The sequence below is a fragment of the Capsicum annuum genome, chromosome 10, assembly GCF_002878395.1.
Source record: "Capsicum annuum cultivar UCD-10X-F1 chromosome 10, UCD10Xv1.1, whole genome shotgun sequence".
NCBI classification, from domain to species: Eukaryota; Viridiplantae; Streptophyta; class Magnoliopsida; order Solanales; family Solanaceae; genus Capsicum; species Capsicum annuum.
Genome location: NC_061120.1, coordinates 1,080,589 through 1,103,993, shown reverse-complemented (window position 1 = coordinate 1,103,993; position 23,405 = coordinate 1,080,589). Strand labels below are relative to the sequence as shown.

The 23,405-nt window shown below is 34.3% G+C and overlaps 1 protein-coding gene and 1 long non-coding RNA gene across 2 annotated transcripts in view; one reads left to right on the top strand and one right to left on the bottom strand.

Annotated features, from left to right (window-relative positions):
* The first annotated feature begins 3,972 nt into the window (after positions 1–3,972).
* On the top strand, positions 3,973–5,980 carry LOC124888087. The gene is made up of 3 exons (XR_007046028.1): positions 3,973–4,116; positions 4,780–4,838; positions 5,666–5,980. It is a non-coding gene; the product is annotated as an uncharacterized LOC124888087 (long non-coding RNA).
* Positions 5,981–18,247: 12,267 nt separating this feature from the next.
* LOC107845043 (mitochondrial import inner membrane translocase subunit TIM50) overlaps positions 18,248–23,405 on the bottom strand; it is a 9,013-nt gene continuing 3,855 nt past the window's right edge. Inside the window, exons 4-10 of the mRNA XM_016689324.2 lie at positions 22,797–22,858; positions 22,590–22,703; positions 22,264–22,368; positions 22,086–22,184; positions 18,891–19,047; positions 18,693–18,795; positions 18,248–18,437 (exon numbers count right to left, since the gene is read on the bottom strand). Of these exons, the coding sequence (XP_016544810.1) occupies positions 18,392–18,437; positions 18,693–18,795; positions 18,891–19,047; positions 22,086–22,184; positions 22,264–22,368; positions 22,590–22,703; positions 22,797–22,858 (686 nt within the window). The 3' untranslated portion in view covers positions 18,248–18,391. The remainder of the gene's footprint in view (positions 18,438–18,692; positions 18,796–18,890; positions 19,048–22,085; positions 22,185–22,263; positions 22,369–22,589; positions 22,704–22,796; positions 22,859–23,405) is intronic.

Below are 23,405 nucleotides of genomic sequence, written 5' to 3'. Positions count from 1 at the left end.
CAACAATTATATAATTTTCATACACTTTCTATATATTTTTTTTATATATATATTTTATACATATATATATATGACTATACAATTTTTTTTATGTATATGTATGTATGTATGTATGTATATATATGTATGTATGTATATATCTTATATAGATACATATTTTATTTAACAATTATATCATTTTTATATAATTTATTTATTATTTCTAAATAATTAAAGATGTAGACTATTTGATCAGTTAAAAAATTTATAGCAAAAAAAAATTGAAATATTTTTAAAAAGGCTGAATTGCCCAAGTTGAATACTATATTAGTATTGTATATAGACTGTATATGAAATATGTAGGCTAAAATTACTCAAATTAGAAAATGACTATAAAATGGTAATAGTATATCCAACTGGCCACTTTTTGAAAAGTTTTTAAAATTGGACTATTTGTTTTAAAAAGAGCTATAGAATATCTTTTCCCCTAAAATTTTTATTAAATTTCAAATATATAAACATGTATTTTGAAAAGCAAAATAATAAGTAAAGTATGGCCTAAACCTGTCGGCCCAATAACTTAAGCAGATAAAAAAAACACAAATAGGAAAGTAAACAAATGAAATTCGTATTTTGTCTGAAATGCTCCAGAAGCTCCTCTTGTTACTCTTCTTTTTCTTCCTTACAAAGCCAAGAATCTCCACTACACTTTATCCATACAAAAAAAATTCCGTGCAAATTCTGCATAGCTTTACCCTTCCACAATTTTCGTTATTTCTTATTAAATTTAAAAAAATTTCTTGAACCAATATTTATAAAAAGGTTTTTAATACTTATCTTTTTTTTATACGCTTAAATTCATGAAGGTTCATCCCCATTTCTGGACACCAACACGAGTTGAGAGTGAAAAGGGTATAGTCATAATCCTTCTCATTTTCCTCCAATGCTCACCATAAATAGTAAAAATCATATCTTGACCTTTTCCAGTAAAGATATCAAAAACAACATTTCTTGTTCTTGATCCAAATTCAACTCTTTGTGTGTGTAAAACTTCTTTAGCTAATTCAGGGGATGACAGAACAACCAAGTTTACTTTATTTTCAAATCGTCATTTTGCAAAGTTTACTTTATTTTCAAATCGTCATTTTGCTATATTGGAGCTCTTGTCCTGACCGATGAAAGAAATAAGTCATTTTGGGTTTAGGATCTTCAATTTCTCAGTGAGATTTAACATGTATTCACTGTGAGCTTTATTTTTCTTCAACCTTGATTTGTTTCGATTAACTGCGATTAGGGTCAAAAAGGCATTGATTTTTTTTGTGTAGTTGTTTATATCTGTTTGGTGAGCTTGTATTGGTGTGTAGTGTGTACATAAGCATCTTGGTTTGGATATTTTGGATTTGTTTTGAGTACTTCATGAATGTGTTGATGTTTGCATGTCATTTTAGAAATTGTTTTTTGAAATGTCTCGATATTTATTTATGCATGTACTGCTTTGTTTGGTGTTACCAGCAAGCAGGTAATTATCTTGTGTTTAGATGAATAGATTTATTTTTCTAAGTTTGTGTAGTATATTGTATAACATGATTCTATGGCTGTTTATTTTTTTTTCTCTGTTGAGGTGTTATTCCATTTTTGTTTGTTGGTTTTGTGTTTTCCTTATTTGTCTTGAGTCAGAGTATGTCAATAACAACCTTTTTACTTCATTTGAGGTAGTGATATGGAGTGTGCACTTTATTGGGTATGTAGTTGTAATTTGTATGGTATTGTGTTTGTCCAAGCCAAAATTTGCTCACATAAAAATTGGGGGGATGGTGGGGGGGAGGAGGAGTTGCTAGATTGACAAAGTTTTGATTTGTCCATGCAGTCAAATGGGTGATGTTGTTCCCAATCAGCTTGAAGGGCATGGTTACATTCTTCGAGACAATTAGGTCGGCATCACCAATTCTAGGAGTTGGTACTAATTCTTCGAAATGCATTCAATCTCAAGTATTCATGTGTTTATATTAAATAGTATGGCATGCCTCGGTATGATATTCCAATGTTTACTGCCAATTGTTACGATTTTCCTAAGCATTCACTTGCCTTTTGTTTTCTGAGCCTTTCCATTATCTATTTTATTTTTCCTACATTGTCTAAGGACATTAACTCTATATTTGCTAATAGAGTTAATTAGCAATAGAAGTCTTTTTATGTTGTAAATGTATCTCCGAGTTATAGCTGATTTAGGTGATTTTGACTTATGTAGCATTAGAGAATGCATATGGACACTTATGTATAATATACATAGCATAGCCTATCTTTAGGGATGGGTAGAGTTTCTCTTTTGATTATTCTATAATAAGCATAGCAGTAAACGTATAAGTGCCTCTCACATTATGGAATAGATGACAAGGAACTTATCCACATTCTTGGTTGCTTACATATATCATTGTACTTATTTAAAGCCGTATTCTTCTGATATTACTGTACTTGCTCCTTTTTTACTCTTTCTTGAGTTATGTTATTCCCTATGTAACATCGTTTTAGTCTTTCATACAATACAGGTTTGAGTTTTGAAATGGAAGCTTTAATAGGTTTAGATGGAATCTTGCTGCTAGAAGAGATTGTCCAAGCAAAAAAGGTTCCAGTCTTTGGTCCAATTTATTAGTTCATAGAACAATGAAGTTCTCTAAAGACTGCATAAACTTGTTCAGTAGAAAGACAAAGGGACATTAGGTTGTTTAACCAAGCCAGTTCCATTACCGAGCTCTTCTTTAATTCAAGATGGACTCATATTATAATGGTTAACGACTATTAATTGCCAAGTTGGTACATGTCTACAAACATTAGTATGGTGGTAAAAGAATAGTTACATTTGAGATTCTTCATTTTGTTTGAGAACTTATTTTCTTTTGTATATCGCTCAATCACTTTAATTTTTATACCATATTCCATCAGTCGACAATGGTGTGGTGAGCACATTTTTTAAGTGCCCTATTTGTATTTCATGTCCTAAGATTTTTATCTGTGCATATTCAATGTCGTTGTTTGATAAACTATCTTGGGCAGGTGGGACTCGGGAACAAATGTGGGTGAATTTGATGGTCATTCGAGGAGAGTTTTGAGTTGTTCATTTAAGCCCACAAGACCATTTCGCATAGCCACATGTGGAGAAGACTTTCTGGTGAACTTTTATGAAGGACCCCCATTTAAATTCAAGCTGTCTCACAGGTTCCTTATCCTTTCTATTATGTCGAATTACAATAAGTGTCCCCTATTCTCTTTTTAGTATAAATATCAACATATTATTATTCTCTTTCTCCAATTTTTAGAAAGTTGTTTATTGATGACATGGTCTCCTCATATAGGAAGACAGAACAAGGGCAATATTCTTGGACTTTGATGGCACTGTGTCTGTAGTACCTTAGTCATCATTGATTAAAGCTCAGAGTGCTGAAGTTTTTGGTCATCTGAACAGAGGGAAGCTATACCTAATGTAACACCCCATATTTTTGTGTGTACTTGTTCTATTTATATGGAACTTGATATATCTTTGTGGTGTAGATGGAGTTCTAAATACTTCCCATGTGGTTTAATGTGACCAAGTATATACAAATTTTAAGTTAGATTAAAGAGTTAAGAACTAAAAATTGAGTATTTTGTTACGGTGCTTTCTTGACTTACTTAAGCTAGTAGGTGGATCACTTACTTGAGCTATTTGGACCAAGTTAATGGGATCAAGACCATGTATCAGATTAGGCCTTATATTAATGTACTCATTTGAGCCCAAATTAAGTAAACGAGAAAGAAAATGGAGAAAAGAGGTCCAATACTCAAATCTGCCAAATACCAAGTTAAAGAGAAGAAAAGGAGGAAAAATTGGTAGCTAAGGCCCAATAGTTTTTGATCCACAAAGGCCCAATATATTGGGAAAGTGTAAACATAAATTACTTGACAAAATATGTCCCAAAAGTAGTCAATAAATTTGTCCAAGAGCAGCTCCTATTTATGGATTGAAATCAGCAATTTTTCTCATTTTTAACTTAGACAAAATTTCCAGCTTTCTAGGCTTTTCTCTCTTGTTCTCTCTTGGCTATGAAACAACCCTATAATTCCACAAGGGTTCTTGGGATTGACCTTCCTTCCAAGATAAAGGTGAGTGAACAATTCATGAGCATGTACCATGAAACTATGTGTTCTTTAAGATTAATTTTTGGACAGCCCTCTCTATAAGTTTGGACAGTCCATTGTTCTTAGTTATTAAGGGATTTCTCTTTTCTCTTTTGGTGTATGTGTGAAGGGATTAAGCTATTGATTAAATACACATTAAGACACTAAAATACCAAGGAAATCAAGGTATGGTTGCTGTCCACTTTTGTCCTTTTTCCATATACAAGTGTTGATAGAGGATTGCACATATTGGGTTGCTATTAAAGGACGATTGGGTATCGTTGCGGACTGTTTTGTGTGTTTGTGTTGTGGGCTTCCCGGTTGCTATTGGGAAAAGGTGTGATTAGTTGGTATTAAATTATAAAAGATGGATGTGGTGATACACCACTGAATTTATGATTGTGTATGGCTATTGCTCATTTCGTTTTGTGTGTGTTGATTGGAAGGTGAAATGAAGCCGAGGTTGTGTCAGGGGATATTATATGAATATGTATGGTATATGATTGTAATTGGAATATAAGAGGGTTAAAGTGACACCCTTTGTTGATAAATTAAGGGCTTACTGCCCGGCCACTAGTTTGGTGAAGTTAAATAGCCAAAATGTGACGTTTGGTTGCTAATATTAGTTTGTCATATATTTCATTGTAGATAAGTAATCTAAAAGTGCGGGAAGTCGAGTTTGGCTAGTATTGGAGTTTTACAACCAGGTATGTAAGGCATACTCTATTTTGCACTCTTGGTGTGAAAATGGATACTTGTTCCATCGAGTAAGCTTCCAAGGTCATCCAAAAACACGTGCTACATAATAGCACCTATGATATCCCATGTTACTAATGAACTTATTCCCACTCTCTAATGTGTTAAACCACCTCGATACATGCTTTCTACCTATCCTACATGCCAATTTTCACTAGTAAATTGCAGAATTTCTCCGGTTACTCAAATAAGACCCATGTGTTATTTTTAGCTCCTAAACACTTCATTAGTGTGCCAACAACTCCTTACTTCATTGTTATTTCATTGATTTCCTATTTACATGTTATTGCATTGATTTCCTATTTACATGTCTCTTATTGATAAATCATTGTTTCAAGGTACCATAAGGTTATGACCACCGAAGTAACAATCTCAAAAGGCTAATTAAACTAAGTAACGGAAATCTGTAAAACGGGTGGCATCTCAGGGGCATATGTCTAGCATGGGCCGATCCCGATACTTTATATGTAGGTGGCAGCTCAGGGGCATAAGACTAGCATGGGCCGATCCTGATTTATTATTTACCACTGATCAGCTGGTCATTTGTATCATATGGATTACAAAGATAATGAAGTAAGAAGGTAAAAGGAAGAAAGAAATGTAATGTACCCTGTTCCACAAGTAAATGTAAAGGTGTTATACTAGTACTATTCTTACACTTTTTCCATATTTTTATCGAGCCTTTATGTCATGTATTGTTACTTTTCCGCCTTGCATACTCAGTACATTTTTTTCGTACTGACTCCCCTTATGGGGGGACTTATATTTCATGCTACAGGTACAGGTGCTTTGGCAAACACACCTCCTCAGTAGGAGCCCATGATATCCATCTGCTATTGGTGAGCTCCAGTTTGCTTCGGGACTTTCCGAGTCGGTTCCATATATTTTTGGTATTGTATAAAAGTTAATAGTATGGCGGGGGTTTGTCCCGACCTTAGCTAAATTTTGTGTATCGTCTAAAGGCTTTGTAGACCAATGTAAAGTTTAGCATGGTAGTGTGTTATCTTGTAGATGTTATGGCCCCAACGGCCAAGTCTATTATGTATATAGTTTTAGGGCTTGTCGTTTATATTTATTTTTCATTAAGGCATTATATCCGTATATGGCAAAACCTTTGCCTATTATAGTTCTATGCATGTGAATTCCAAGGTTATAGGTTAGTTCTCTCGGGCCTTCACGGTTGCGGGTGCCTGTCCTCCCCAATAGGATTTGAGGCGTGACACCTAACCCCTTGAAGGAGCAACTAATTGATGTTGTCCAAAGGCACTTCACATCCCAGGTACATTCTTAATTATTTGCATGTTGTTGTTGTTGCGTGTTCTTTAGTTGATCTATTTTAATGTGATGTTCATCGCGCTTGATAATTTCCTGGCACTTCCATAAAACACGAGTTTTAGGTATTCTTCCGTACTTCTGTTCATAGTTTTCTTTTCATGTTTCACCATATTCTTAGTATAAGAAATATGATGCTTGTATTGTGTCAACTTCAATTAACTATGCCATCTAAAATGATTAGTCAATTTTGGCATAATGTTCTTCCACATTATCGTTCTTGATACATGTAAACACTTTGTTGGTCCTGTGCTTATGTCATATTATGCTCCTGGTTTTCAAAATTATACACTCTACTGACTGCTGCATTTGTCATTTTTTTTCCCGGTGAAGTAATTGGATGAGTTGCAAGTAATGTTGTGATTCGTCCAAGCAGCCAAGAGACTCAAGACAAATAGAAAATTAACAAAGAATAGGTAGGTATTACACACTTGAAAATTCTAATTTAAACACATTTCCTTTTATATTTTTATGTAGTGTATATGTCTTCTTAGGTTTATTTTCCTTGTATAATTAAGTTGCAATCACTGTTGCTTTTCATAAAAAAAAAAAAAAAAAACATTAGTAAACTTGAAAATAGAGATAAAGGGGCCAGATATCCACTATTGATGGTTTTCTTTACTGCTTTGGATTACACTGCCAAAAGCTCTCGATGAGCATAACTGCTTGATTGATAATGGATTGTTTTTCCCTCTCCCCGACCTTTTTTTGGTTTGTTTTGAATTTTTTTCTTTATATTTGAGCAAATTCCAAGCATCATTTGGGTCCACAACACTAAGGAAAGCTATAGAAAGAAGTCTTAAGGCACGAAGGGCTCTTCCCCATACCCTTATTTACATCTTTAAACTTGATACAGTATAAAAAAAATTCTCTTTGGATCATTTATTGTTGAGAATGCCTTAAGTAACCAGAAACGACAATACTTGATTTGATAATATAGATGGTTCTTGATAAGTAGAGTAGTAGAAGAACATTATCCATAAATAAGTGGAGTGGTTGATGAATTAAGTACCTCTTCATCGACGAATGTGAAATTTTTTCGAGTACCGCTCGTTGATCGAGTAAATTCTTTTGTTGCTTGACATCCTATAACCAAGATCTTTATTATGGAGGTGCGATCATTGAGCTTCACTGTGTTAATAGGCACCACTTTGGTAATTGAATCAGTTAATTCGGTAACTATTGTCATTGAGTCCGCTGATTCAGTCATTGAGTTTGCTAATTCGATATTTGATTCCATTGCACTAGTATCCTTAAAAATCAAAGTTATGATAACAGTAACAAATGATTATATAATTAAATGTATTATATGAGATAAGATAATTTTACCTAAATATGTGAATCTTGTTGGTAGATTAACAAAATAGTAGGAGAAGAAATAAGAGATACTAAATAGATGCAAACAGGAACAGAAAAAGTAAATGAACTAAGAATGTAAGCAATGGTAAGTGAACAGTAAACCACAAACAAACAAACCAAAACAAAATAGCTTTTAAGCTGGCATAGCAATTAATATTGTATTTAACATAAGTGAAAAGGTGAATTGTTGAAAGAAATTATAAAAGAAAAAAACTGAGAAGAAATTGATGGTGATGCAGGAAACAGTTTGATCGTGATGAAGAAAACAACGCGAGAGCAAGAGCAAGAAAGGAGGAGACGAAGAAAATAGCAAACTACAATCGTATTTATAGAAGGGCTTGTCCTAATTTAATTTGGATTGTATAAAAAAAAATTGGGATTAAATATAGGATTGTCCAAATTAAATTAGAGAAGGATTTTGCCAGGACTTTGCAAAATAACTACATTAATAGGATTGTCCTAATTTAATTAGAGAAGGATTTTGCCATGTATAGGACTTTGAAAAATAACTATGTGAATTTGCCATTTTAAATTCTTACGATTTTGCCATGTATAGGACTTTGCAAAAGAAGTATGTAAATTTGTCATTTCAACAATGGAAAATATTCTTACGATATGTGTAATGGAAAATTTTTTTATTATTTTGCCATGTATAGGACTTTGCAAAAAAAGTACGTGAATTTGCTATTTTGGGGTCCAACATTGGACATTATTTTAAAAAAAAAAACTATTTTTGGGTCCAACATTGGACGTTATTTTAAAAAAAAAATTAATGTAGGACTTTGCTAATAAATATAAAAATTTAATATAGGACTTTACAAAAAGACGATTTTATTTAAAGGAGAGACTTTTAATGAAGGGTAAAAATGACAAACGACAATTATAAGGGTTTTCACACTTTTAACATAATAGAGATTATTATTATTATATAGATTATAGATATAGATTATAGATATATATTTCTTCAAGGCGGTATAAATAGCTTTAAGTGAGTATAAATATAACCAGCTTCTTCTATCTAGTTATTTAATATTGTTTAGCTAATCGACTTTGTATGAATGTGTATGAAGATATATAGATGTTAATTGAGACAACTTTATCAACAATAATAACATACCCAGTGTATTCCCATATAGTGGGGTCTTGATAACACACAGTATCCACAAGCACAAAATAGTCACAAGTGAACCGCAAATACCCGTAACAAGCAAGACACAAAACTACACAAGGAAGCAAACACAAACTTAATGATAAAGAAGATAGATAACTTGACACAAGGGAAACAAGTAAAGTAGTAACTAAAGTGTTTATTAAACTCTAAAACTCCTACAAAACACGTTAACAAGCACCAAGTTCTTACGACGGTACAAGAGCGGAGTCCACCACTCAAGCACCTATGTTTCTAACAAACAAGGAATCACAAGAGATTCCACCCTTGAATGCTATCCTAGTTACAAGTTTTGGTTTTGTGCCTCAAGGAGAGAGGACTTGGTGTTTCAAAAGCTCAAGACTTACAATAATCATCAACCCAAGAACTAAAGACCTAAACAAGTCTATTTATAGACTAACTACAAAAGTAAGGTGAAATGACAAAAAACGCCCTTTAATGAATGGCTTCAAGTAGGCGCACTTGGAGTGCTATGTATGGATGGTTTTGGTGTCCATTTAGGTGCTCCTTTGCATTTCATTTGCATCCACCAAGTCTTGGGTCCAACACGCACTCTCTTAAGTTCATATCCGTGATTATTCTTGTATTATCCTCTCCATCTTGAGAGAAATTTGTGCACAAATTCACGACTTCACCTCGCTCAATTGGCCACTTCAAAAGAAACCACTCAAAACAGCCCGCAAAATATGACATGGCCCCAAAATAGTCCGCAAAGAACATGAGGAACAAGGGATCTCATCAACACAAGTCTCGGCCAACTTCTTCATTTTGAACCTCGGCTTCGTCTCCATCTTGAGATTTTCCTTCAATCTCATCCGTTTCAATTCCCATATCTCCACTTGGTGGCGGGTTCCTTGTTTGTCCCATTGAATAACTCTTCCTCCATGCCCTCGGTATCCCCGTTGATCCGTATGTCTTTCTTTAAACTCTTCTTCCATCATATAAGGCTCATCATAGACTCCATATCCTTCATGTTCCTCTTTACCATATACCTCTACGTGGATGTTTTGGCTTTGGAAAAGTGGAGCTTCAATTGAGAGGATTGATTTGGTGAAGTGGAGCTTTGGTTATGGAGCTTGGACGGGAGAGTTCGATTTTGGATCTTGGATAGAAGAGTTCGATTTTGGAGCTTGGATAGGAGAATTTAGTTTTGGTGGAGGAATTTGGCTTCCAAGTCCTTCTTGTTGGACTTGATCAATTTGCGGGGGAGGTGGCCTACTTAGGTTTGGGTTTTGAGGATAATTGGAAACTTGGCTTATGCCATTTTGTGGTGGTCTTAGAGGATTGATCGTTGGATGTAAAGTTTTGAAAATAGAAGCACGAGAGTTTCTTCGACTCTCCAAACGATCCAACTTCTCACCAAACGTGTCATATTCGAGCCTAATCTATCAAGACCCGCATTCATTCTAGCCACTTCATGGGAAAGAGTATCAATCCCGGCCAAAATAGCACTAAGAGCATTGTTATCCATTGTAGCCAAAAGTTACCTACAAAACAAAAATAAGTGTTGTACAAAAGGGTGACGTGGCAGCCTTTGATTGGTTGCGGATAGTGATGTGGAAGCCTTGGAATGGTTGTGGAATTTGAAAATTTTAGTGTCTTTCCAACTTGTGGAAGAGTGAATTCAGTTTTGGAGGGGAATTACATAAGTTTTAGAAACTTTTCCACATTCAAAATAGGTTGACTTTCTTTGCACATTTTGGGAAAAACACCTTTTTGAAGGGTGATTGGCTCTTTCCTCTTTTGGTTAGTCTTGAAAAGTCCCCTTACTCCCTTTTGGTAACTAGTATTTTTGAAATCCCTCTTTGTCCCTTACTACTTTGGTATAGTCTTGGAACTTGTTTCAAGATAAACAAGAAGACTACACTCTTTCACTTGGTCTTAACATCAAACACTACTTATTGAAGTTTCTTCTTGTCTCAAGACATGAAGATTGGCCAAGAACACCAAGAAACTTCAATAAGATTTGAATACCAAGGTTCAAGTTGAACCTCCCAACAACAACAACACCTATTTCAACACAAATCGACAACCACAATACCAAAAACACACCTTTAAACGTTCAAATTTTGAATCCACCACAACAACACCAACAACAATTCGACCCAACTTTTGAATCCGCACAACAACACCACAAGTAGGAGTTCAACTTATATCTTGACTCTATTAGTGTTAGGGAAGAACAAACCAACACTAATAACACTCAACACTCACGAAATATACCTAGATCTAGACTCAAAGAACAAATCTCAGCCAAGACAACAACAAGAACAACTTTCTCGGCCAAGAACACCAAACTCAAGAACACAACTCTTTTTGTGAGATTTTTGACCTTAGACACCTCTTCTAGTGTTAGGAAACAAATATCGAACACTATAACACACAAAACACACAAAAATCACAAGAAAACTAGGCTTTAAATTTTGGCCTACACACAAAAACGTGGACAGATTACTATTTTGAGTTTTTTAGATTTTTTTTCAACACTTTTTTCTTATTTTTGAGTGAACAAATCCAAGATTGATCTCGTGGAAACGAAATCAATGATGGCTCTGATACTAAATGATAACACACAGTATCCACAAGCACAAAACAGTCCACAAGTGATCCGCAAATACCAGTAACAAGCAAGACACAAAATGACACAAGGAAGCAAACACAAACTTAATGATAAAGAAGATAGATAACTTGACACAAGGGAAACATGTAAAGTAGTAACTAAAGAGTTTATTAAACTCTAAAACCCCTACAAAATACGTTAACAAGCACCAAGTTCTTACGACGATACAAGAGCGGAGTCCACCACTCAAGCACCAACGTTTCTAACAAACAAGCAATCACAAGAGATTCCACCCTTGAATGTTATCCTAGTTATAAGTTTTGGTTATGTGCCTCAAGGAGAGAGGACTTGGTGTTTCAAAAGTTCAAGACTTACAAGAATCATCAACCCAAGAACTAAAGACTTAAACAAGTCTATTCATAGACTAATTACAAAAGTAATGTGAAATGACCAAAAAGGCCCTTTAATGAATGGCTTCAAGTAAGCACCCTTGGAGTGCTATGTATGGATGGTTTTGGTGTCCATTTAGGTGCTCCTTTGTACTTCATTTGCATCCACCAAGTCTCGGGTTCAACACGCACTCTCTTAAGTTCATATCCGTGATTATTCTTGTATCAGGTCTAAGAAAGATAAAGTGTACACAGACCATACCACTACCTCAGGTGAAGTAGAGTGGTTGTTTTCGATAGACCCCCGGCTTAGGATGGATAACAGTATAACAAACACAAAAAAATAAAAAAAATATAAAACTAATACAATATGTAAAATAAACTAATACTGCTAGCCAATACAGGAAAAAATACGACCCTAAGATAATACTATTAACTATCTATCCGAAATCATAGACATCACTCAAACACCATGAATAGAAAACTCCAGACTCAAACAAAATACTCTTCTCTACTAGTACAGACGCACTCATACCCCCTAACCCTCTACCCTAATTTGTTTCCTCCCACCTTCCTATCCAGGGTTATGTCCTTCGTAAGTTGTAACTTATTTATATAATGCCTAATCACCTCCCTTTATTATTTTCTCGATCTGTATCTACCCCGCCTTAAATCATCCATAGCCAGTCTCTCACACCTCTGTACTGGAGCATCCGAACCCCTCCTTATCACGTGCCTGAACCAATGTAACCTCACTTCTTGCATTTTGTCCCTCCACCAAAGTCATTCCCACCTTCTCCCAAATAATCTCATTCCTAACCCTATCTCTCCTGGTAAGGCCACATATATATCGCAACATCCTCATCTTCACCACCTTCAAGTTTTGGATGTGGAAGTTCTTAACTTGCTATCACTCCGCTCCATACAGTATAGTCAGTCGGACTGCCACTTGTAGAACTTACCTGTATGTTTCGGAGGCACCTTTTTATCACACAAGACTCCCGAAATGAGTCTCCATTTAAACCACCCTGCACCAATACGGTGCATGACATTCTCATCAATCTCACCATTACCCTGAATCATAGACCACAGATACTTGAAACTCTTCCTTTTCTGAATGGCCTGAGAATCCAACTCCACTACCATGTTAGCCTCCTGTTAAAAATAACTAAACATACATTGCAAGTACTTTGTCTTGGTTCTGGTCAACCTAAAACCTTTAGAATCAAGGGTCTATATCCAAATCTCCAACTTATCATTAACTTCTCTCTGGGTCTCTTCAATCAGTACCACATCATCAACAAGTAACATACACCAAGTCACCTCCACTTGAATATATCGCGTCAAAACATTCATCACCAAGACGGATACAAAACAGCCTAAGAGTCGACCCCAGGTGCAACCCGAGAACCTCACGGGTCAATAATGTTAATGATATTTAAAAATTGGTATACATACAAGTGAATTTAGATTGAAAAAAAAATGTATACTTTTTAGTGAATAGTACCTCGCTAACACTATCAATCGTTCATGTTTATGACGGTCAATGCAGATCGACCAAGTAAGATGGCCTTAGCGTTTACGGCCAGGAATTCGCATTCGTGAAGATCAAAAACCTGAACCCTCGCGTTTGTGAAAAAGGGCCATCGAACCAACTAGAAGCCCTTAACCCTTCACAATTGTGGTGCCCTTCTCGCAATTGCGATGAGACAAAATTCCCGAAGGAGTATCTTGTTTGCACCATATATTGACATTTTGCACTAGATATGTCTGCAATGCAATACAATGCAATGTGGATGAAATGCATGATGACAACATCGCATGATTTTTCGCACCCACCGAGCTCATAGCTACCGGGCAGGACCCATGGGGGTTTTGCAACCCATATAATGTATCTTATATCTTAATTACAATCCCAACTCTTCTCTCCAGTTAGTGTTCATGGAGAGGATTTTCATAAAATTGTCTCATTTTCTTTCAAAAATAGAGTTTTCCTGTGGTACCAATGTCTAATGAATGTGTATGTATGAAATGAGGATGCAGTGCTCACAATCAACTCAATGATGATATCCAATACATCCAACACGAAATATGTATATACAAATGAGCCTTGAAATCAACTCAATACATCCATAATTCATGATTAATAACTCTAATTAGGTACCATCAGAATAAATATGCACACAAGACATCATTAATGTCATATCAAACCCTAACTCAGGTATTTTATCATGATAAAAGAAATCAATACTCAAATAAGGCTTACAGTAGCAATATAAACCCCCACGCGAACATCATATCTAGAATAAAGGCTTTAGATGCACAGATATGGCTAGTAACGTCAAATAAAACCCCCCACACGGGCAAACACACTATTCAGATATCACAAATCAATTACAACAGCATATAAGCCCTCACACGGGGCACACAATATATAAATAACTACAAAATAAAACTCCATATTCATTTAGACAACCCATAATATCTTTTATTTATTCATTAAATATCCAGTTCAATCTGAAAGGAGTAAAGCCATAACCTATCCCAATATGACGATATCTCAATTTAAAGTACTTTAACAAGGAGTCTTCCCCTTACAAACGACCTCAAAACCAACTGCAACATACAAATATAGATGTACATATTAAAAAAACTAATAGTACCCGTATTGCCCATATTCGGGTCGGGACCAAAATGGATTTGAAAAACAAGCTCAAAACTGAAAGGGATTAAACCAAAAGTTTATTTCAAAAACACATTCTCCAAGGTCATAGTATTCGATAGTACAAAAACCACACTAAAACGAGATAAATTGAGGTCCAAAATGAAGAAAACCCCTTTTTAAACTTTACTAGTAAAACCCTCAGTTTTTCACTTTGAAACCATAATTTAAAGGTGTTTTTTGGAGATAAAATCAAAGAAAATTTGTGGGCATACAAGTTTGGAAGTTATCCTCATGAAAATCAACATCGAAACCCTAAAAAATTGTCTTTTCCGAAACCTAAACGTAAAAAAATAAGTAAAATCACAAAAATTGATTTTTATACTATTTAGTGAACAATACCTCACGAAGACAATTAACCCTTTGCATTCGCGAGGGTTAACACTCAACCAAGTAAGTTGGCCTTCACGCTCGTGGCCAGGACTCCTCATTGGCGAAGGTCAAAGACCCAGACCCTCGCGTTCGTGAAGAAGGGCATTTGACTCAACTCAAACCCCTTAAACCTTCGTGATCGTGGTGCCCTCCTAGCTATCGCGATGACGAAAAAATTCCTACTTCACATTCGCAGCCGGAGGACCGCTTTCACAAAGGAGTATCTGATTTGCACCAGAAAAAGAAAAATAAATGCTTGAGAAAAAAAAGAAAAAGGTAAAAGAAAAATAAAGGTTAAAACAAATGAATTAAGACAATAAAAAAGGAAGAAAAATATCAAAATCAAGGAAAAATAAAAGAATTCTAAAAAATAGAAGTTGAGAGACAAATAAGCAAATAAGTTTAACAAGAATTGACGTGTAGAGGGGAAAAATGTACTTGTACTATATATAAAAAGGAAGGGAGGCTAGTTTTAAAAGATTTTTTCTTATGGGGGACAAAAACTCAAAGTCACCCACTATGGGAGTCATTCCATGTAATTTTTTGTTTATTTGTTGGGAGTGGACCACTGAACTTTGTTTTTTTTCCTTTAAAATAAATCTCATCCACATATTGAAGTTATTATACAAGGAATTATGTACTAAGCACGAATTAAGACGTTAGATAATATCTTGTTAACATCCAAATAAGTTTATGAAAATACTAAAATTGAAAGTGATAAATGAAATTTGAACCTTTATGGTTGATGTATATTTGATTGTTTATCTATATGGGGTTTATTTTCACGTGTTGAGAGTTGGCCACTAAACTTTTGTTTGGTCTTTTTAAAAAAAAAAATCTTATTTACCACATATTTCAGATATTACACTAGGAATTATATACCACACACGAATTAATGCGTTATATAATATTTGATAAAAAAAAATAAAAAAAATATTGAATGAACTATTAAAATTGAATGTGATAAATAAAATTTAAATTTATATAGTTGAATTATTTGTTCATATAGGGTATGCTTTAACTTGTGGACAACCACAATTTATTTTTTAGTCTTATTTACCAAATTTTGACGATATATATTTGAAATTATGTACCATACACCAATTAAGGAGTTAGATTATATTTGGTAAAAAAATTTAAATAATTATTATTCTATGGACCACTAAAATTGAAGTGATAAAACAAAAATTAAAATATTTATGGTTGAATGCTACTGGATTATCTGTTCATATGGGATTTGTCTTTATCTGTTGCAAGTGGATCACAAAAATTTGATTTAAGATATGTTGATATATATTGGAATTATGTGCCAAAAGAGAATTAAGACGTTAAATAATATTTAATAAAAATAAATGTTATTATATGGACCATTAAAATTGAAAGTGATACGAAGTTTGAATTTTTACTTTATGGTTAAACTATATTGATATTTTATTGCACATCTAAAGTTTGTTTTCACTTATTGGGAGTGGATCATTAAACTTTTATCTTTTTAAAATGTGAGAATTATCCTAGATATACTTATTAGACTATTTATTGCAATATATAACATTATCTTTATATAATTATTGAATTGTGTTTTTAATTGTAAGTTGTAGCAGTTTTCATAAAATATTATTAAAAATATTTTTTTTAATTTTTAAACGGTGTATATTCTTTGTAATCTGTTATTATCTAAACAACTGTGTAGGAATAAAATATGGATAGAAAATTAATATCCTTAATTAATATTTATTTTTAAGGAAACATTGAGATTGTTTCTCCTTTTTTTACTCCTACGTATATGTATAGGTAATATCTTAAAGAGTTAGAAGAAAAAAAAAGATAATCTCTTAAAGATTATATTTTCTTAAAGTTCAATCTAAAAATAATCATATCAATAATAAATATTTAAGTTGAATAAAAAACGTAGATTAAGAAACATATAAAAAGTAATATAGAAAATATAAAATATAGTTGAATTTTTCTTCAAAAAATCTATTTGATTTTTTTTTTTAAGAAATAGTAGAAATCAACAAACATATAAAATAGGTTATTTTTTTTGTATTTTTGAAAATTCAATAAAAAGAGAGAGAATATGTATTTGTAAGAGAGAATCATGAATTTATATAATAAGAGAAAGTAAAGCTAAAAAAAAATAAAAGTGTCGTGTGTGTTTTTTTCCTAGTTTTACTGCATTTGTTTTTTTGTTTTTTTTGCTATGTAATGCAATCTAAAAAATATTGTTATAACTTGCAATAATTAATTTAATATTGTACATATAGGTTCTTTTCCCTTTTAAAATCTTATTTGCTAGATTAGAGATATATATGAAAAATTATGTACCCTATATAAATTAAGTCATTAGATAATATTTTGTTAAAATTAAAAAGAAAATGTTATTTGGAGTTGAAGCTGGAAAATATTCGAGCTAAATGGATATTAAGAAAATATTTAGCCAATTTTGAGTAGCGTAAATTCTTTTTATAAGTATCAGAGAGATATCTACGAAGCTATTATAGGTTAACGTTCATTGATATTTAATTATTTTATTACACTGTTATTATTTAATTAAATCATTAGTATATTTTAAAGCAAAAACATACTACATACTATGTATTAGTTTCTTTATATAATATTCTTTTCTTCTGTTTTTTTTCATATAAATAACAAATCGATTGATTCAACTAATTTGAATACGTGTAGCATAAGCCTCTTTAAAGGAACTTATTGTGTTGATGGCACTTCATAATCCATAAACGTCAAGTCCTAGATTTGCCTTTTATACTCGTCCAAGTATTTATTTATTTTTTTAATTGTAACCCATGACCTTCAATGTTTAATATTTCCAATTTGTTCAAGGTGGTAATAAATTTGAATGAATATAAATATTACTAATTTCTTCTATGTTGTAATTTGATAATGTTCAGTAATTAACTTTGCATATGAAGGTAGATGAAGATGAAGATGTTAATTTAGATAACTTTATCAATCAATTCAAATATGATTGACGAAGTGTTGATGTTGAATATTCTATAACTTATCATAAAATTGTGTACTTTAATTTTGTCATCAATTATAAATGTTAACAAATTGGTATTAGAATTTAGATTGAAAAACATTTTTCTTATAAATTTTTTTAAGAAAAAAAAAAGAAAAGGGTTAGCCTGCTCCAAATCCGCAATCATTTTAGGGTTGAATTGGATTGGCCATTATTAGAGTTGTGACCCAAAAGTTTTGCGGTGCTATCCATTTTTGCGGAGTAAGTCTGTGGTGGTAGCGTAGCCCAATCTCGGAGCCCACCACTAATCCCGATTGGGTACGGGGGCTTCTCCCTCGTCGTATGAACCAACCTTTATTTTTTTGGGCATAGGACTTATTTGTATGCAGACATTATATAAGGCAAGGTAGTATAAAATAAAGGGCTATCAAATTCCTTAATCCGTACGAGTTTGAACTGATTGGGTTGAAGTGAATCATTTTGACAGATTTAATAGATCCTCTCTTGAATTTTTTATTAATGAATATTCTTGTTTTGTACTTGCTGAAACTACACAAAAATGGAATTGTAGTTTTATGTCTATATCTATCAACTGTTGTTAAATCTTACAAAGGAATAATCTCTAGCGGCGCCATAATCGACCATGTTGTTTTTGCTCTTGCACACGCCTGCAACCACCAGATCGATCGTTAAGACCATCAAGCAAAACAGTGTGTACTAAAGCAAGCTATAAAGATGAAAACCTGTATTCATAACATTAATTTGTCTAAATAGGGGCAGAGGAGAAAAGGCAAGGGAAGCATATGAAGGACCAAACTTCATGATTAAAATTCGAGACAAACCATCCTAAATCACGGGTGTTGAGGATTTGTAATGCAATTGAATAGCCAGTAAGAACTAGTAAATACAACATCGGATTTGACCTTTGGTGCTCTTTGGATCGCTCAATGAACTCTTTAGCAATATCACGTCCTTGGTATGAAGCTAATACAGTGCGGATATCAGCTGGCCTGTGTTTAGCAACATCTGCACTCAAATGAACAAGTCATAAGCAGTGACCTCCCAATACTCCCCAAAAACAGACATGATTAGGCTACATCACTACTTAAGAATCTGCTTACATTCAAGAAATGGAATAAGATCCAAAAGCACAGTATCGTCCGCCTCCCCTTTCCATGGTTTTATTTCTACACAATTTTCTGGCTGTAGGCTACTTTCTAGTGCATGTCCACTCAGATATATAATCCTTGAGGGATCCCGATTCAGCTTCGATAGATCCTGCCAAAAGAAGCATATGCGCCAAAATGGAATTCACAGTCATTATAATTTGCAAGAGTTTAAAAGGGGAGAAAGAGGTGTAAAATGATTTTTTTAATGAAAAAAAAAAAAAAGAGAAAGAAACTTCTCAAGATTTTCATGTAGAAGCTAAAGCATATCTCGAAGAATGTATAGAAACAAAAGCAATCATGTGATAGAAACATTCACATTACATGGATGACAGGTGATGAGATTCAATGCTGGTTTTACTCAGCCAAGCTCTCTGACCAAGTTATGACAGGTGATGAGATTCAATGCTGGTCTTACTCGGCTAGGCTCTCTGACCAAGTTATATGTGTTTTGAGTGTTTCCAATGGGCTAAGGCAAATCGTCAAAAAGCCTATTGGGAGGAAAGCAGGCACTTACACATTAAAAAAAAAAAATAAGAAAAATGCCCTATGATAACTAAGCCAAAAGCTCCGGCTGTGCATGATTTAAGAACTCTACAAGTCCCTAAACTCTTAGTTTCTAGTACCAGTGTTGATATTGAACATTCATTCACTCTTTCAAATGTTAATGTATCGTGTTACAATCGGCCAATAGCCATAGCAGACTTGGTCCTGGCTCAGCGGGGCATTTTAGCTATAAATTCAGTGGGATCTAAGAAGGAAGCTGTCACATTTTACTATGCAAAACAGACACAGGAGAACTTTACATCCTCAATCATGTATCTGAATCTCCTTCAGCCTTCCTAAAATATCAAACTAGCTGTGACCTGTTGAATTTGCAAGCCTCTTGATTCTTTCTAACCTGATCAAGCCACCCCTAAGTTCCTATCAGTAATCACCTCCCCCCCTCCCTTCCTCTCAGCAGAAGACGAAAAAGGAGATACTACCAACATAATTCCACTTCAGATGAAAATGTTACCATCTCAAAAAAAAAGAAAAATCCACTTTAGATGATACACGAAGCAAATGCAAAAAAGCAATACACACTCATCACGAAAATCAGTTAGTTTACTCATATATATACAAGACAATTTTTGCTCTCCATTCTACTGTATCCTTGATTATAATCAAATACTCACCATACCACTACAACATCTATAATATGATGTTATGAGACCAACTCCTTTTTTCTTAAATAAAGTAAAGGTATTTTCTATTAAAACTGCCATACCAAAATAGCACTAACAGAGATCAAGGATTGGCTATTACCTGAACAGAGTTTGGACAAGTTCTCCTTCCTCTATTTTGCCTCCTAGATAGTATAATTTTCCAGTCTCAACATTCTTGTCAATAGAATTATCTAGAAATGAGTTTAATGACTAAATGTGCTCAAAATACAACATACCCAGGGTAATCCCACAAGTGGTCAAGTGGGGTCTGGGATGGTGGTGTGCATGCAGCCTTATCCTACCTTGTGAGAGTAGAGAGGCTGTTTCCAATGGACCTTCGACTCAAGTAAAGCAAATCAAAATCAGTACGAGAAAAGGAATGCACTAGCGGGGAAACGAACCGGGGTCTGTACCATGGCAGTGTACTATTAAATACCACTGGTGTTGTGTTCCCAATTAAAATTACTCCCTCCATCCCAAATTATGTGTCATCATTTCCTTTTTAATCCGTCCCAAAATAAGTGTCGCCTTTACTTATTTGGCAACTTTTTAAAGGCACAATTACCCTTTTACCCTTATTGGTCCCACTTAATTAAAAAAAAGATATTGGCACATTTTTTGATAAAGGATAATTTGGTAAACATAACCAAGTCTTCCCTTATTTCTTAAACTCCGTGTCCGGTCAAATGGCGACACATAAAATGGGACGGAGGGAGTATATTAGTAATTCCAATGCTCAAGCCTCAAAAGAAATTCCATTCACTAAATGATTAATAATCACAGTAATGAATCCATTGATTAAGGGGTCGTTTGGGACACATACTAGTTATGCAGGATTACAACACAAGGATAATTTACATGTAGATAAATAATATAGAAATTGTTATACAGGACGGATTACTTTGAGAGGGCATTACTGTCTTTAAATAATTTAATGTATGCAATAGCACATCTATATCTTGAGTTGGGGGTCTATCGGAAACAGCCTCTCTACCTCTGTAGAGGTAATGGTATGGACTGTGTACATTCTACCCTCCCCAGACCCCACTATGTGGGAATATACTGGGTTTGTTGTTGTTGTTGTTGTTGTAATAGCACATCTATATGGTAAAACTCTGCTCACTGAGACCTAGAGGACGGGAAGAAAACAGCTCCTGTTCTCTTGTTTTTGCTAGGATTTGAACCCTACTCTCCAAGGTTTCCTCACTTCATTGAATACTAGATCACACCTTTGCGTGCCTAGTTTTACATGTTCACTTGAGCCGATTAGCTAAACTGGAAGCTCTTTGTTGTGTTTTATTTCTATTGGACCAAGCACATACATGCAAACCTTCTCCTCATGAACACATATTACGCTATTTGAACACACTTATTGATCAACCAATAACTTCAGGGAGCTATAATTTCACTTGACTCAATCAACTCATTTTTTCGTCTTCCCAGGTTAACTATTCATTTTCCCTTACCACATTCCCCGAGTGTTGGTGTAGAAATGGGGCTCCCCATCTGGCCCATATAGTGACATACAAACCACACTTTCCGTACCATGCAACTTGAAATAAGCTCTCAACTCCCGGATGGGAGACAAGGAGGCTGTGACAGAACGTGTAAGCTTTACGGGCACCATCACAACTAAAAGAAAACTTCAACAAAGAGTGTTCTGTAGTAGCTAAATGTTTGGAGCTAAGACTTTCAAAAAGAAAAAGTATATGAAAGTGACGGCCCGAAAATCCTAGATAATAATAAATTTCCATTCCTACAAGATTGACATAAAGCCCACAATGGCATTGTTGCTTGGTTCAATCCAAACACAGTGGCAGAAAAATGACAAGAAAAAGAGAATTGGAATCACCGACATTAAGCCGCTACAGGACAAATATAAATATTTACAGACAAAAAAAGTTCACTAGAACATTACGAGGATGAGGCCAGAAAAACCTACTCTGTAATGCTTGCCATCAATATATCTAGTGTCACCTCTTGATAGCCTAAACCGGATGCAGTGCTTTGGATCCAATCTTTCGATAACAGGATCAACATACTGCAAAAAACATAAGCAGAGGTTTTAAGCACAGAACTGAAACAATATTTAGAAGATATTATGAGAGAAGTAAAGGTACCATGTTTAGTTGATCAGAGTATACAACAATCTCAAAATATTGAGCCAAATGTTCCAAAAAAGCATCAACCCCAGGTCTTTTGAATGTTCTCCAGCCTCTGTCACGCTTTTAAAGGGCTACAGAAGTCAGTAGTCATGCAAGAAATATCAAAAGATGGAAAGATCTGATGCTTTGAGAACACACAGCTATATCAGATGGACAAACCAAAAGGAAACTCTTATCTTTGAATTGTCAATGTATTGTACTAATAGCCTAGTACTGATCCATAAAATAAATTAAAGCAAATTGAGGCCACTAATTGCAATATGTTTGAGTTGGATTTCTACCTTCCAATCAGAGTATATCAATGTCTCACTAAGATCAAGAACAAGTGTAAAGACATGCTGCTCAAGTGGGTGCAAATCTGGCAGGAGCTTATCTGATGTTGGTTCCCTAAAACCCTATAACATAGCAAAAAGATCTTAAGTTAACTTCGTGAAGGGTGAAGCATAAGAAGAAGGGGATAAAACTAAAGTTGCCTGTAAAAAACTCACTTTAACTTGATCTTCTGTCAACCGCCGTAGCTCAATGTAAAACTCAACTAACTTGGCAGGCACTGAAATATCAGAGGGAGGAACAAAATGAGCGTAAAAAGAAACTTTGGGGCTTAAAATTAACAATTAGTATGGAATGCATGTAAAATAACATCATACAGCAGCATTAAGATAACGTACTATAGCATGTGAATGTTTACTGAAACCCAGCAAATTACTAAGCATACTAGCGGTGGGATGTGCCATGTGCGATATAATTAGACCCATGGACTACCTCAATAGTTGTGTCTTTAAATCATAAGCCTCCCATAAGTCAATGTATGGACAGACCCATAAATCACTCACACTTAAGAAAGTGCAGGACAGACATTTGCCTGCAGCCGAAACTTTCATGTGGCAAAAATGACAGCATGCCACAATGCACTGGCCATGTAAAAATTAACAAACTAATGCTTAAATTGTATAGTTAAAACAGAAAAGCATGGTTAAAAACACAGAGAATATCTATAATGATAGTGATAAGAATGGATCTTGGGCCTAACTCAACCTCAAAAGCTAGCTCATGAGGGGAGGATTGCCCAAGACCATATAAGGAGACCAAGGACCCTT